Raw genomic sequence first — 16301 nt, 5'->3', positions numbered from 1 at the left:
TAGCTTGTGGTCCACTGGTATCGAATCGTTCCTCTTTGTGAGAGGGGTTTTAGATTTCGAGCCTCAGTAGAGGCATAAATTGTAAAAAAAAAAAAAAAAAAAAAAAAAAAAAACAAATAATGAACCAACTGCTGTTTTGGACGATATTCAACATACTTGTCGTGTGTTCCAAACCATTCCACGTGAAAGACAGTTAGTTGGACACGCTTCCAAACCAACCTCAGGATAATCCCAATTTCCAACTTGTCAACAGCGTTTTATTCCTACTTGAGCACTATTACCTTAGCTTGGCCCCCAAGAAATGCTTTATTAGGATACTAATCCCTTATTCAATTTAATTATCAATTAATTACCTCAATACTTGCTTTCTATATTCATAATTATCTATTACACTACACTGGAAATTAGAAAATACATTTGTTTAATTCCCAAAACGTCCCCACCAAACTAAACCCTTAACAACAGTACACTTGTGTGTATATTATTGAAAGAATTTTGCATCAAGGAATCTCCTTACCAATTAATTAAATGAAGCTAATTAAGCACGGTAAGTGCATGCATGTTTGTAGATTTAATTTGCATACAAATCAAATTTTGTACCATTTGAGCTTCTATGTCGTTATTTAATCAATTTTTGTTAAATCACGTTTCTAGACAGATTAATTTATATGCTCATATTTTAACTTCGTTAATTTTTATTTAGGATTATTCTAATGTATTCCTGACTCTATTTCTGCGTTGATTCATTAATACAATCGTCTGATTCGCTTTAAAAAAAAAATTGTACCATTTGAAATATGTACTATGTCGTACATTAATGGAAGTACGTTTTGTGTGAAGTGAATCGTATATGTACTACCAAACTCGAGAAACTTCTATCCACATGCATGACGTAATTCTGCTTGGCTTTCACGGGAACGGCGAGTTTGACCTGTTGACTGCCTTGCGCAATATATTCTATTTTTATGAACCACAAGATGCGGCCCAGTTTGGTCATTTCATAAAAGTTTAGAATTTTATTTTTTTTAGGGGAAAAAATAAAACTAATTTTCCACCGCCTCATTGCCTTGGGAAGTATATAAAAGCGGCGTTTAAACCCCTTAATACGCACACGAAGAGAGAGAAACATAATTTCTTGTCCCTCAAGCTAAGCTTTCCAAACTTCTTGCAAAACCAAGAAAAACCCTTTCATTCTTAATTTTGTGATTTACAGTTTCGAAATTTCTTTGGTTTGATCGTTTGTTGAAGATGATGAGCCGTGGCGGAACGAAGCTGGCCCGATCGTTGACGGGCCATGTTGCCCCGCGCTATTTTTCGACGGCGGTTCTCCGTCGTCCGGCGACTGCTGCAGCCAGCGAGGCAGGGATGATCGGAGGAGTTTTCCGCGGCGGTGCGGCGGCTTTCTTGCATGGGAATCCATCCAAGGCTTCCGAGGAAGTGCTGGTTGCTTGGACGAGGAGAATGAGCACGGTGGCTGTGGGTGACAAGCAGAAAGAGAAGGACGAGAAAAACGGCGGCGCCGCCACTACCGGCGGCCGAACTGATTCGGCCGTTGCTAGTTACTGGGGCGTTGCTCCTCCTAAGGTTGCCAAAGAGGATGGCACCGAATGGAAATGGCAGTGTTTTAGGGTACGTTACGTTATTTAATATATAATCTGCAGAAAAACATAAAATTCTCTCTTTGATATTATTATTGATTTGATGAATGAAAATCTTGAATGAATTGAAGCCATGGGAGACGTACAAAGCAGATTTGAGTATAGATCTGAAGAAACACCACGTGCCGGTCACATTCTTGGATAAGATAGCATATTGGACTGTAAAGGCGCTCAGATTTCCCACTGATGTTTTCTTTCAGGTATATATATATATTCAAATACAAACTTACAAACTATGTGCATGTAATTGTGTTAATGTGTGCACAAGCTAATCATAGATATTGTTGACAGTATACTCAGTGTGCATGTAAGTATGTTAATGTGTGCACGAGTTTTGATAGATGATTGTGATTTTTCCTCATGCGCTGTGTGCATGTAAGTATGTTAATATGTGCACGAGTTTTGATGGATGGTTGTGATTTTTCTCCCTACGCACTGTGTGCATGTATGTTAATGTGTGCACGAGTTAATCTCAAAAATTGTCGCTAGTACGCCTTGTGTGCATGTAAGTATGTTAATGTGTGCAGAAGCTCAAGTTTGTATTTTAAGGGGTTTGTATTTGAATGCAACCCTATATAGGATTATATATATATATTCCTTAATTGTGACAATTAACATTAATTATGGTCTGAAGATCAGAGCAAGAAATTGATGGTTAAAAATTGATGTTACAGAGGAGGTATGGTTGTCGTGCAATGATGTTGGAGACGGTGGCGGCGGTTCCGGGGATGGTGGGAGGGATGCTGCTGCACTGCAAATCCCTCCGGCGATTCGAGCACAGCGGGGGGTGGATCAAAGCGCTGCTGGAAGAAGCGGAGAACGAGAGAATGCATCTGATGACGTTCATGGAGGTTGCTCAGCCGCGGTGGTACGAACGCGCCCTCGTCTTCGCCGTCCAGGGCGTCTTCTTCAACGCTTACTTCGCCGCCTACCTCGTCTCCCCCAAGCTGGCTCACCGCATCGTCGGATACTTGGAGGAAGAGGCTATCCATTCCTACACCGAGTTCCTCAAGGAGCTTGACAAGGGTAATATCGAGAACGTGCCGGCTCCGGCCATCGCTCTCGACTACTGGCGCCTCCCGCCGGGATCTACTCTCCGGGATGTTGTCTTGGTTGTTAGGGCTGACGAGGCTCATCACCGTGACGTCAACCACTTTGCTTCGGTAAGAATTATTTATTATTATTGTAAAATGCGAAATATTTATTATATATTATATTCGATGCTGATGAATTTGTTGTGGTTGCAGGATATTCATTACCAGGGACAACAATTGAAGGACTCTCCAGCCCCTCTTGGATATCACTAAAAGGAAGAGAAAGTGACGTGGCTTGCAATGGCACTGCAGAGATTTTTTTTTTTTTTTTTTTTTAAATTTTAGTGGAAACTTGAAAAGTATACAGATATGGTATGAGTGGTTGTCTTGTGAGCTTTAACGTGACGTTTAATAAATGGTCAAGAGTCAAGATTGGGTTGCATTGTGGTTTAAACACCTAAGGAGGCTTGCATTATTGTTTCATTTTATATGTATATAAAATTTAATCTCTACACGTTACGTTCCTGTTGTCTCTCCGGCCATATTTGGTTATTGGCGTATCCGCCATTTTTGGCGGTTTGACCATGTCAAACCGCCAAAAAAATCGTTTGGTTAGCCGCAGTTTGGAGTAGTGGTTAGCAAACCGCTGCTTTTACAAACGCTAATACAATATACTATTTGATAACCGCTAATCACGGATAACCAAACAAGCCAGTTAACTTAGTAATTACTTACCAATAGAACTGTCGATACGGGCTAATTACCAAATACTCAATTTAGCTATTTGATAGGTCTCAACCATCACATTTTGATAATTCCTTGGTTTGTGTGTGTGTGTAACAATCTGAAAAATCACTTGTTGAAAAATCAGCATTCAAATAAACAGATATATATTTTGCATGACTTTCTTGCTTGCCTATAATCCCCCAAAGGATCACCCATGTTTAGTTTACATTTGCTCACCATCATTAGTGTCATCTATTGTTAAGAGAGGAGAAGATATGTTGGATTCATCGTTCGAAATGCAAGAACATGGTTCTGTGCATACTTTTCTGCAGGATGCCTGGTAGTTGTGTATTGAGGAAGGTATAGACTGAAGAAAGTTGAAGTAAGCATATTTGATATCGAACCGCATATCATACCCTGTATGTTTCAAAAAACAACCATCTTAGCTCATTTAGGCACAAAGAAATACACACCATGAGAATCTAATACATGAATGGAAGGGAATTTAAGGAGTATTACAGTAGTTTACTGCAATGGTGAGTCCTCTGCTGTCCGGGCTTTGTCTAACATGATGAAACCACATACTTGGCCTGCAGATTTTGAAGCAACTTAGAAAATCCACAATTAATCAATCTCGCAATAACTCCATCTTGATGGAGCCTTAAGGATCCAGAATACACAATTCTATCTATAATTTCTTTAAAAACATAATTCTAACTGGTATGCATTTGTATTCATAACCCTTTCTTTAGCAAAACAAGTTTTGAATCTAATTCTATCCTTTATTACCACAGCACAGCATGGAGGATTTTCAAGCATGTCTATGTTAAGAGATCACCGAGAAAAGCAAGCTAATACAGCAGCAAAGTTAGAGACAACAGATGATTATATATGGTGTTAAGAACATGTAACTAAACAAACCTACGGATAGGAAAGAAACAAGCAAAGATGAGAATTTATGAAATGCTTACAAATAAAGAACCTCTCCAGCCTTTACTGTAACTTCAAATGGCTTAGGCCCATTGAAATATAGAGGAAACTCTGCTTTTTCTTTCTCTTCTGAAGGGTAAGGATTCACACTGCACCATGGCACATGCCTAATTGGTTTCTCAACTTCCAACTCGAACTCCCTCTTCTCCTATATATAATCCAATATTAAAGTAGGACATTACAGAAAATTTACAAATGTATACTATTCTCCTCTTCAATTTCTCTCAACACCATTGCAATGCCTACATATTAGCAGAAAACAAAAATTTATGATATGATAATGATGAGAAGAAACTTAAACCTGGGAATAATGGTATTGAGCAGCCGGATACTCTCTAATATACATCCTGTGGAAATCCGTGGGAGGAAGAAGCAGAAAATGCTTCTCCCCAGTGATCACGGCGTATAGATTTTCATAATGGTCTTTATGGAACGATGTCTCCGACAAATCATTCCCAATCCAGAGGTTCACGGCATCAGGAAGGCATCCCAGGGCCTCGGATGCCCAGGAAAAATGGGGCTCACAGTCCGAACCGAGAGCCTCATACTCCGAACGGAAGCAATCATTCTGTTGCTGCAGGTAAGCGATGGTGGAACCGTTGTCGGATTGGAGAACCTTGGACAGAGCGTCAGGGAAAGGGAGCTGCTCGACATGGGCTGAGGCGAAGCAGAGGGAAGAAGGGGAGGTGGGAAGGGAGGTAACGGAGTCAGCTCGGCCGGTTGGGGTAAGGTGGAGGGAAACGGTGGAGGAGGAGAGGGCGTCGAGGAGGTACTGGGTAGAGTGCCAGCGAGTGGTGGCGGGCCAGTGGTTGATGGCGGAGGAGATGAGGCAAGGCTTGTTGGGGGAAACGTAGTCGCGGAGGAAATGAAGAGGCGTAGGTGGAAAGAGGAGACGGTCGACTTGAGAGGTTGTGCCTAGGCTTAGATCCCGAACTTCTTCCCACAGCTTCTGTAGAGTTTGAGTTTCCTCCATGGGCGCCCGCGGCGGAGAAGCTTCAAACTCGAAAGCGCCCGCCTGGTGTTTGACGTTTTGACCGTGAGAACTGGGCCGGTGTTGAAATTCAGCAGCTCAGTTTGAAATTTTGATTTTTTTCTTTCTTTTGTTTTCCCTATTATAAGTAAATACATAACCAAACCTCAATATTCTCAATATTAATAAAATACCGATTATCATTACCAAATATTTAATTTTGATTCTCATGTATGAACCAAAAACACCATGAATTTGCAAAGCCGAAATTAAAGCTAATCATGAGTTCATATGAGGTATACATCAAATCTTGATTTCCAGTACATTCAACTAATCACAATAAGTGTTCAGACTACAACAATATGACCATTGTCACACTAAAAGATTAATCAAGATCCATTGAGCCTCAAAGAATTAAGGAATGTTGGTTGATGGTGCAATGAACATTCATTTTAGTAGCATATACAGTAAGGACACAAAGCTGTTCAGACAAGGGCAACCATTCAACCACTTTGTAAAACTAGCATTCTGCTAGTGCATTATCCCCTTCATTGTAGCCTTCTCCATCTTGAGGGTTCAACCAAATCAGTGTTATCTTGAAACTGCAGTTTACCATCATTCAACTTCAACCACATCCTCTTGTGCCATAGCCAACAGCTTACAAGGTTTAACGCAAAGTGTTGCAAATCAATCAGCCGGCCATGACAGGAGAAGTAATTGGATAACCAGGACGGATTCTATTTGGTAAAGGCCTTGCAATGAGACTATCAGCCATCCAACCTACTATTTCACTATCGTTCTTGACGTGGCAGAATTCCCTCTCAACATATTCTAAAGACATTTGGAGTCTCCCCTCCGGTCTACAATCACTTCGCACACCACTTGATAGAATTCCCGCATTTCTCTCCAACCAGTAGAGATAGTTAACATGAAACACCGACTTCAGCATGTCTTGTGGTGACGAGTTCTCTTTGAGTACAACCTGCTCAATGCCCAATATTAAAACAAAGCAGAACATTATGAGCAAGAAAATTGGGAAATAAAGCAAAACGGGCAAGTTTTCTTACACAGAATCTGCCTTCATGTTCTGCGAGTATATAACCTTCATTTTTGTAGAGGTCAAGCAGTGCAAGCGCATCTTCCCTACGTTTAACAATGTCAGATAGTTTAGCACCCAGTTGTAACCTATCCACAATATGAGCAGCTGCATTCTTGGCTTCTTGGGAAAGATCCTCTGCTTGTGCCTAAGACTCGTACCAGAAAAACTACCATCAGAGAGTTGGTATCCAAGCTCTGAGAAATAAAATCTTCCATGTATACCAAGCTCTGAGAAATAAAATCTTCCATGTAGCTGACACAAACTATGCATATAGATTACCCTTAGGCAAGTGCAGCTGAGTTTAAACGAAAAATAACTTACTTACCTCATATGCTGGCTTCAAACATAAAGCCGGAAAGACAGGAAAAAGTGGCTCCTCATTGTTCACCTCCTTAACAGAAGGAACTAAGCCACTAAGCAGGTATTCACTAAAAACTAAACCTGCAAGACCACATAAAAGTACTAATAAGCGATCCTCCTTGAGAGCAATTAACAGTATTGAAAGCAACAAATCAAGGGCACCCGGGTTGGACTCCCATATGGGAGGTTGTGAGTTCGAGCCTCAGTGGAGGCATTATTGGCTCTTTGTGTTTCAGTAGGTTGAGAAAGTAGTTATGAACAGATACTACACTGTAATAGAGTCAGTAGCTTTCAAAAAATAAAATTAAAAAAAAAAATCAAGGGCACACTTTAACAATATAAAGGGAACCACCCACACCACCGTAAAATCAGTTGAAAGTCAGTACAAAACTACAATGTCATTTGCTGGATTTGTATGCAGGAATTTTTCTATAGCATGTTACTAATGGATGATACAATATCAAACACAATAAAAGTAAAGGAAAAAGATTTTACTTGCGCGGTAAGGATTTAAAGTCCTTAGCTGAATGGACTGATATGATTTGAGATTACAGAACATGTGAATCCAAGTTATCACGCCAAAAGAAGCAAGAGCAAGAGGCGTAGAAGAACTTGTGTAGTTGGCAAGTGCTATTCCGAGCATAATTCCAATGCCCTTGCTCACCATACCCTGTGCTTCACCCTTAGCAATTACCTGCCATTAGAGAAACCTTAGAAAAAGCATGTTCACACAACTACCTTATATCTCAGAACTACAAGAAATGTGGAAAATAATCAACTGAAATAAAAATCTTTAGAAAGGTATTGTGGACCAGACAAATTGCTTTAAAAACCAAAAGATAGTAACCAAACAGAGGATTCACCTCAGCAAAATTCCTTTGAGCAGCAAAGCCAGCATAAAAACAGCTCCTCGTAGCAGCCTATCACAAGAAAGATATCGAGTGCATTATTGAACAAAACTTGCATTTCTCCAGTGACAATACCCATTTGGTGGAATATATGTGCAGAGAAATACACTTATACCAGAAATACATGACAACTAATGCATGAGGATCCCAACCCATAGCTTTACATAATCCTTAAAACATGGATGAATACATACAAACTCAAAATGAAGGTGCTCCATCTCAACTAAAAGCCTAAACTGATAGTTGGATTGCACATTAATGGCTATAGGCTCTGATACCAAATGAAGCATGTGCTCCATCTAGGCTATATGCTTAACACTCAAGTACAAAAGCCAGATGGAAATGTTTAATAAACCCCAAGCTCTCCTACATTATAGAAAACTTTTCTGACTTGATAGTTTTCAGAAAACAAGTCACGATTTTTAACACTTGGGTTGAACAATTTACCTGTATTAATGCAGCAGCTGATCTCCCCGCTCCAGCAACCGCACCAATATGTACAAACAGATGGGGAAATGCTGGAGTCATTATCTCCAGTCCAAAAGCAGCATTCTCCAAGAGGTCAGCAAATAGCCTCCAACCTTTTGGATGGACATCAAAATGTCTGCCATAGTTTGACAACAAAATCTTGCTAAGATATCCAATTCCATCCTTGAGCACCCAATTCACAGCTGCAGCAGTAGGAATGGCCCCTTTCCCCAATCCAACAGCATAAAGCAAAGCCTATCAAGAATGAAGAATTCCCAGAACCAAAATCAGGTTCTCAACAAACCAAAATGATGGCACTGTCTTGTTTGAGAAGAATTTGTGATGCTACTTTTTCTCTATATAAATGAAAAATGCATGTTTCTCAACAATGGGTACCTGAGTGGCCAGAACGCCGCTCATTTGGGCGGCAACACCTTGAACAGCTCTCCAAAGAGAGTATTCCAAGTAATCACTAGTAACACTCTCGGGAAACCCCTCTGGCAACATCAAATTCATGGCTAAGTTCCTACATTGCATCCACAAATCAACGGTAAAGTCCCTGAAAGAGGACGGTTTTGAATTGGAGCCCACTGTTCTTGGAACAATAAATTCATCTTTGAAGTGATCCGCTACGAGCTCAACCCGCTTTCCTCCTCGAATTTCATACAAAACCTCTGCATCATTCTCTTCACCATTAGTCTTCGCCTGTACTAATGAAGCTAATAGCAAGCCGCAGGTGACGGAAGACGAGACGGAAACGAGTAATAGGAGTAGCGGCTTACACGAAGCGACAGACGCAACAATATTATTTTCATTTGTGAACATACAAGAAAAAGGGAGCAGAAAGAAATGCTTCTTGTCAAAATTGAAGAAATCATCCCACCAATCACCGCCGCCGCCTCCATTTCTACCTCCGCCGTTGTTGTTATTGTCTCCATTGTGGTTGGCGGCGGCGGCGAAAGGTCGGAGAAGAGTGGGACTGCGGCTTGAGAGGGACGAGGGAAACGACCGGAATACTGATTGAACAGAAGATATGGGAAGAAACGGTTTTTGCGGCCAGTGGAAATGGTTCAAATTGGCGGGAAAGAAAGTGGCGGCGGCGGCGGCGGAGGTGGGATTTGGCGATGTAGGATAACGGTGGAGCGAAAAGGGAGGGGAAGCGCAGCCCATGGTGTTGGTGTTGGAAATTCAAGAATTAGGGTGGCGCTCTGAAACTAACGACACTTGGACAAAGCCGTCAACGCCTCAACGGGGGCTTCGGTGCCGCTCTCTCACTTTCTATTTTTCTTTTAATTTTCATATACGAATCGCATATATTTAATAATATACTTTGTTTAGTTTTCAATTTCAGACATGTATGATATCATGTTAGTTAGAGGGATATAGTGTTTTTTTTTTTTTTTTTTTTTTTGTGACATATGACAAAAATACATAAAATATTATGTATGATGGGTTAAACTAAAATAGTATTGGTAAAAAATTTTAATTTGTAATTTTTAAATATAAGAGTTATAGTTTTCAATTCGATCACCTCTTTTGAGATAAAAAATATATATATATGATGTAGAGGTAAGTACTAGTGATAGGGATATACACCCTGTACCCGTAGCTCTTTGCTCGGTATCAGTCGGTGGCGCCGTCCCGACCGACTGGACCATGGGACCGACCGGTCCCGTCGTCCTGGCAACTTCCCGACCGCCATCCTTCGGACCGCTCGTGCCGCAATGGGACCTACCGCGGACCGACCGTCCACCACACGGGCCCCGGTCGGCATGTCTCCGACCTCGTGCCCCTGAGTTGACCAGGGGGGCATCGCCGCGTGGCGAGGTATTACACGACTTCGGTGGCGACCGGTGCATGCTCGCCACGTGCTGGCCATGCCGGAGCCTGTCTCCTCCTCCTCCTATAAATAGAGCATTTATTGCAGCTGAAATGGGACATTTGGCATTGAATTGAACTGGAGCTTCCCAGCCCACTATGGGGACTCCCGAGCTTTAATACTTAGCCAGTAACACCCGCGGGGCACTCTACGTATACCCCTATTTACCATATCAACTAGTTTCATAGTTGAATTTTGAAATTTCTATAATAGTCATAAAGAAGGAATTAAATCTATAGAACTTAAAATCAATTCTTTCGCTATTAATGGTTAATGACCTTGTGATTTCGTGCCATGAAGTGTACCTTCCAAAGAGGAGGTCATAGGTTTGAGCTTTAGTAGAGACGGTATTGACTATTTGTACTTCAGTAGGTTGAAAAAGTAACTATAAACAATAAACAGTATGTAAAACTTAAGTGACCTCATTTTTATCTGAGCCAGTCAATTACTTACCTAATAATATAGACCTCATTATTGACTAAGGTTGTAAGACATACTTAATCCAAAACGCACATTCAGATAATTATGATGATAATTTTTTTTAAGATCCACTCGGAGGGATGGACTCACTGCTTACAAATGACACGATAAAAGTTGTTTTGACTTAAATTTTTACTAAGAAACTGAAAACTTTCCTTTTGATATGATTAAATAAGGTAGTATTATTTGATCTGCTAATTAAATAAAACATGGTTTTGAAAAATGAGAACATGCCTGCTGCAAGCATTTGAAGCTTGCATATCTCCTCGTACATGTCTCTTCTCCAAAACCTTAAAATCAAACATGGCTTAAACAGAAATTTACAGAAGCCAGGTTACAGCCAAAGTTACAATGCTTTCAATGTCAGAACTACTGAAAAGCTTCATTCTCCACCCGCTTTTGCAGAAACAAGTCAAGGAACTGTTAGCCGGCCTTCTTTATGCCCCAACGATTTCCACGAAGATTCAACCTGCATCAGGTGCAGCTTCTCGACGAATGGCTCCAGAACTTCTGCCTCTTCTTCCGGGGCAAACGCCATGCAAATGCTAAGCTCCTGGACTGCAGCCGCATATTCCCTGCCATCATTCATACCCAAATCTGTTTTTACTAATACGCTTCTGGAAAAAAAAACATATCACGTATGGGGTCTTTGTGCTTACCTGCTGTAGTAGAGCATGAGGCCGTGGTCTCTTCTCAGAATCCAGTTGTGTGGCTGCAGAATCAGCAGTCTTTCTGAAGCCATAATAGCCAGCCTAGAAAGTAATGTCATGGTTAAGCGACATTCAAACTAGACAGTCTAAATCCCAAGAACAGGTGTCAGAAAACCCGTGGATATTATCAAACAATCAAGGCAATCTGATACCATAGATTAGCGTTACATATAAACTAGCTAGCAGTTCAGGCTGCAGATCAGACAATAGTCAAATAAAGTAACCAAATATCTCCTGCTTGTTAGATAAAAGCGCAATGCACATATACAAGTAATGTTATGGGAACTTCAACTTTTGAACATCAAAGCGGGGGTAATTAACTGCTCGATTGTAAAATGACAGAGGCTTGTACAAGAATTGAACAGCGGAAATTCCATCGAAGGACTAATAGAATAGTTCCAATGAAGACCAGACGTTATCATTCTCAACAAATTTCTTTCACAATGACCCCCCCCCCGCCCCCCCCCCCCCCCCCCCCCCAAAAAAAAAGAGGAAAATTATCCTTTAGATTTGCCTGTATGAATAATGACACGGAAATATTTAGTTAAAGATAAACATATTTCACCACTTTCATACTAAGAAAATTAACACTTAAATGCAGGGACGCCTATTCTTAAGAGGGGTTCTTGTAGGCTTTGGGGAAAGAGGGAAAAAAGCAGGAAAGTTCAAGCACACCACTAGAAAATTTACGAGTGCTCCAAAAAAGTCTGTTAAGTACTATTGACTCTAGTATCTGCCCCACTGGGGCTCAAACCCATGAGACTTCCCATTTGAGAGAGTCACTTCATCCCACTAGACCACAAGGTCATTGGGAAAAAGGTATATAAATATATACAAATATATAAACTATATATATATATATATAGCATGTAAAAAATATTTAGTTTCAAATTTTATAGTTGAATAGCCTAAAGATGGGAAAAGGGTTACTTTCAGAGTCAAAACTGAGCCATAAGTTGGGGGAAATTATTTATGTTTGTTGTGAATGCTTAAAGCGAGTATGTTAAAAGTGTGGGATGCATGTCTTTTTTTTTTTTTAATTTTAAATCCTTGAGAAAAATGTTATGCTTCCGAAATTCATAAATCTCCATTCTCATGCCAATGTTGCAACTTAGCATCTTGAACCTGTAAGGGACAACAGAAAGTGGCGCCTGTTTAATCAGGAACGGGGAGCAATTCTAGTTGGAATTACGCACAAGAGAGTATAATTAAGATGGGTACCTCAAATCCTGAGGCCGTAACAAGGGGACATTTGAGGCATCAATCTTGCTACATTTCTCATCAGCAATATTAACAGATCTAAGTGGAGAAGTAAGCATCAATCCATGGTTTGCTCTTGAAGCACGTTTCCAGTGAAGCCTCTGCAATAAAAGCGCCCATTTCATTTTAGGCATCGAATACAATCAATGGAGTAGACTGAAGAACCAGCTTGGTTGGGGTGAGTGGTCGTGCACTCTTATCCCTTAAGAGAAGTCGGGAGTTCGAACCCCCTCTCGTATGGAAAAACCAATCTGGCCAACACTTTGCCCCTTATTTGGGTCTGGCCGGTGCGAACAGGGATTAGTCTGAGTATGGTACGGGCTTAAAGGTGTATCTTACAGTTAGGACCTGTTCAGGACACCTCGTGATCTGACCAAAAAAAATAGAGTAGAATGAAGCTTACAATCAAATTGGCCAAAGCAATCCCGATGATATCCCAGTTTGTTGCGATCTCGAGCCCGGGAAGTGAATGGCTGTTGATGTCTGAGGCCTTCGATCGGGGGTCCTCCACACACTTCCCATTGACAGTACCAAATAAACTGTGCCCAGAAGTAATCCTGAATAACTCCTGAAACGTGGCAAACAAACATAGAACGCTTGAATTCAATAGGGTTAGGACTCGGGAGATCTCGAAGGATCGAAATATTCAGTAGCAATGCCAGCCTAGACGTGGCGGTGAAAGAAACACAGAGAGCTGAAACATTATTGTAACGAGTTTAAAAGAAGCAGACCTCGGGGTTTCCTGTTTGGGGCCATATTAAAAAATCTTCCCCAACTCGGGACCCCACAATTGTCAGATTAAGTCGTCGGCAAACTTCAATGTAAATTACACTAAGCAAAATTGCTGTTCATAACGTAACCAAGGCATTAGATGCGTCAAAATTAAAGCAGTCATTAGTAAAATATAAAATGACGGGAATTGAAGAAAATATACCACTACAAGATCCAAAGCATAACCCCGAGTGCAGGTATGAGCACTTCGAATCTACCAATACATGCGACCTTTTGAAACCTCTCGAGTTGAAAAGAACAACGTTCACTGCATCCAAAACCTCGACCAAATCACATCCTATTTCTCTCGAAACGAGCTCCGCCTCAACCTCCCTCGCAATAGCATCCAACTCCTCCAACCAATTTTTCATACTTTTTCCCGCTAGAGGCATCGATTCCACGTGCTTCCAATCCGGAGCATTATCAGATGGTAACAGAGCAGTTCTTCTTTCGCTTTGGAGAGAATAAGAATCCTTCTCTCGATTGAAAGCCATAAATGCCTCATCTTCAGCACCAACATAAAGCAAAGCCTAGACAGTTACATCAGAAATAGCCAAATAGATAAGCACGGTAGCAACATATATAAGCAAAAACTCTAGGGTATAAAACCAATGCAATATTGATTCCCAACTTAATTTGCGGAAGATTCCATTCTCCACGCATCAACTAATGGTTACGTAATCACGGAATGGTGAAAAGGCTCAAAATTGATGATTTCATTTAACACGCCAATTACCAGACATCTAAAGAGCCAAAGAAGAAATACGTAGAAGCTTCACCAAATTAATCCCGTGACTCCTGTCACTTCATTCACTTTGCAATTCATGAAATATTAATGATCCAACTGAACTTGCCAACTACCCCAAACAACAAGAAAAGTATAATATACCTTTGCTAGCGATATATCTTTGTCCTTCAACTGGCAAGATATCTCCTGAGTAAATTTGTCCCTAGCATCTCTTAACAGCTGCCAATATAATCAGTCATCACAAACTCGATCAACCAAAGGCATATAAATCTAGACCACACCACGATTCATCTATTACTATGAAATATCAGCAATGCACTATATATACAACTTCATTGAAACAATAAACAAAGCAACGAGAAAGATTCAAACGATTAACTAGACAGATAAATCATAAGAAAAAGGATTCTAACCTCCTGATAAAACTGGGCACTAGATGGATTTTGGGTTTGGGTGAGACCTGATGAAGCAAAAGGCGAAACTCTCAACCTCGCCTTCTTGGGCGCCTTAGCAGCTCGTTTGTTCAACTTCACATTCTCATTCCCAATCCAACATCCAACACGACCATCCAAATCATACCTGATGATCGTAAAGAACAAAGGGATATTGGGAAATGCCCACTAGTACTAGCACAAATTCTGCTCCAACCCACATATAACTTTACATCATAAAAACCAAGTAGAAATGTATAATAAAACACTATACAACATCAACCCCTCATCTAAAGGAGGATTCAATCAAACCCCATTTTAAATCTTGAAATCAAAAGCTAATAAGAGAGAGAGAAGAGAGAAACAAACTACCTGCTGGAGTTCTCCGGAGAGCCCATCACAATTGGTCGATGAATCAACCCGGGCAATGAAACAGACATCATTCTTGCAAAGAGATGCCTAAAAGTTGCAATCTTTACAGAAAAAAAGGAGAAAAGGGCGATCAAATTAGACTCTCTACTAGCAAACAAAAAAGCAGTAGACAACAAAACAAACAGGAGCTCTATAGGGTTAACAACTGGCTGTCTTTTCCCTCAAGGTGACGGTGATGAGAATAGAATCAGAACAACGCAGAGGAGTATAATTTGGGACAAAAATCGAAGCCTTACAAGACAAACAAGAAAAAGACAACAAGGCAGCTAGTGATGAATTGAAGCAACCACAATCACTAATTCCATTCCTACTATAAGAAATTGAGGAGGAAGAAGAAGAAAAAATGTTAAACTGAAAGATGGAACTATTGCCACTACAAGAATTCCCAAGATCCATGGTATTGGACAAACCCAATTGCAGCAGCAGCAGGAGGAGGAAGGAGCAGCAGCTTTTTAAACCAAACAGACCCTTCACTCTCTCTCCCTGTAGTTTGTATACATATAAATTAAAGTATCCATGAATGGGTGGTATGTATCTGCAGAGAGATTGCTGAATTTATAGAATAAAGTTTGCATCTTTTTCCATTTTGGTTTGGGTCCTTTTCTTTTTGATGATGGTGATGATGTGGGTTTGGCTATAATGGCTAGACAGTGCCAAAATTAAAGCGGGTGTTGAAAAAGATGGACTTTCTGTATGCGTACAAATTTGTGTCAGTCAAAATTTACTCCCTACTTTTTTTAAAGTATGATTGCATAATTCGGGATTAATAAAACTTAAGGCAATTATTGAATGTTATAATAATAATCCTATATAAAGGGAAATGATCCCAGTTGTGTGAAATCGTCTCACCGTTAAAGAGTCAATTTAGGTTAAATTAATACAAAAATGTAATACTAATAAGAAATAAAATGTTTGTTATTTATAATGAAAAGTGTAATAGTTTTATATTTTTATGTAATATTACATTTTTCATAAAAACGGGTTAACACTCTCCCTTTTAAATAATATTGGCAAGTGTTTATTGCTGGGAAAATATGATATTTTTAAATCAAAATGTAAAATTATTTCATATTTCTTCAAAAGTATTACATTTTCCCTTCATGTTTAGTACGGAGTATTATATTTTTAATTTGACCGTGAGACAGTTTTACACAAATTTTTGTCAAAAGAAAAATAATTAAATAGTTCATAAATTTTATAACAAAAAAATTTGTTAATCTTTTTAATTTCAATTTTTTTTTTGTTGAGTATATACGGTTGACTCAATGAAACACAGAGAGTCAATGCCGCACACTGAATTCAAACTTGTGACCTCTCATTTAAGAGAAGCACAATTATACCCGTTCAACCATAAGATCATTGGCTCAAAAATCATAA

The 16301-nt window shown here is 40.0% G+C and overlaps 4 protein-coding genes across 5 annotated transcripts; 1 reads left to right on the top strand and 3 right to left on the bottom strand.

Annotated features, from left to right (window-relative positions):
• Nucleotides 1–1094: 1094 nt before the first annotated feature.
• LOC109149409 (ubiquinol oxidase 2, mitochondrial-like) lies at nucleotides 1095–3211 on the top strand. The gene is made up of 4 exons (XM_019297156.1): nucleotides 1095–1629; nucleotides 1730–1858; nucleotides 2333–2821; nucleotides 2906–3211. The coding sequence occupies exons 1-4, from the start codon at nucleotides 1249–1251 to the stop codon at nucleotides 2963–2965; spliced, it is 1059 nt and encodes a 352-aa protein (XP_019152701.1). The 5' UTR covers nucleotides 1095–1248; the 3' UTR covers nucleotides 2966–3211.
• Nucleotides 3212–3452: 241 nt separating this feature from the next.
• LOC109149407 (jmjC domain-containing protein 7) lies at nucleotides 3453–5517 on the bottom strand. The gene is made up of 4 exons (XM_019297155.1): nucleotides 4710–5517; nucleotides 4390–4556; nucleotides 3938–4008; nucleotides 3453–3835 (listed from the first exon to the last, which is right to left on the bottom strand). The coding sequence occupies exons 1-4, from the start codon at nucleotides 5379–5381 to the stop codon at nucleotides 3642–3644; spliced, it is 1104 nt and encodes a 367-aa protein (XP_019152700.1). The 5' UTR covers nucleotides 5382–5517; the 3' UTR covers nucleotides 3453–3641.
• A 130-nt stretch (nucleotides 5518–5647) lies between these two features.
• On the bottom strand, nucleotides 5648–9513 carry LOC109149405 (protein root UVB sensitive 1, chloroplastic-like). Its single transcript, XM_019297152.1, has 7 exons — nucleotides 8610–9513; nucleotides 8193–8468; nucleotides 7701–7757; nucleotides 7333–7531; nucleotides 6803–6918; nucleotides 6446–6622; nucleotides 5648–6360 (listed from the first exon to the last, which is right to left on the bottom strand). The coding sequence occupies exons 1-7, from the start codon at nucleotides 9381–9383 to the stop codon at nucleotides 6070–6072; spliced, it is 1890 nt and encodes a 629-aa protein (XP_019152697.1). The 5' UTR covers nucleotides 9384–9513; the 3' UTR covers nucleotides 5648–6069.
• A 1198-nt stretch (nucleotides 9514–10711) lies between these two features.
• LOC109149406 lies at nucleotides 10712–15517 on the bottom strand. Of its 2 annotated transcripts, XM_019297153.1 has the most exons (10): nucleotides 15335–15515; nucleotides 14865–14965; nucleotides 14475–14640; nucleotides 14203–14280; nucleotides 13477–13843; nucleotides 13274–13386; nucleotides 12946–13110; nucleotides 12504–12643; nucleotides 11232–11324; nucleotides 10712–11147 (listed from the first exon to the last, which is right to left on the bottom strand). In XM_019297153.1, the coding sequence occupies exons 2-10, from the start codon at nucleotides 14933–14935 to the stop codon at nucleotides 10985–10987; spliced, it is 1356 nt and encodes a 451-aa protein (XP_019152698.1). In that variant the 5' UTR covers nucleotides 14936–14965; nucleotides 15335–15515; the 3' UTR covers nucleotides 10712–10984. The 2 variants fall into 2 exon arrangements, with proteins under 2 accessions (XP_019152698.1, XP_019152699.1); XM_019297154.1 differs by lacking the exons at nucleotides 10712–11147; nucleotides 11232–11324 and adding an exon at nucleotides 12105–12407 and having other exon boundaries at nucleotides 14865–15517.
• Between the last annotated feature and the right edge of the window lie 784 nt (nucleotides 15518–16301).

This window comes from Ipomoea nil, unplaced genomic scaffold, assembly GCF_001879475.1.
Source record: "Ipomoea nil cultivar Tokyo-kokei standard unplaced genomic scaffold, Asagao_1.1 scaffold2159, whole genome shotgun sequence".
NCBI classification, from domain to species: domain Eukaryota; kingdom Viridiplantae; phylum Streptophyta; class Magnoliopsida; order Solanales; family Convolvulaceae; genus Ipomoea; species Ipomoea nil.
The sequence above is the reverse complement of the archived record's forward strand: the minus strand, read 5'-3'. Positions and strand labels throughout refer to the sequence as shown.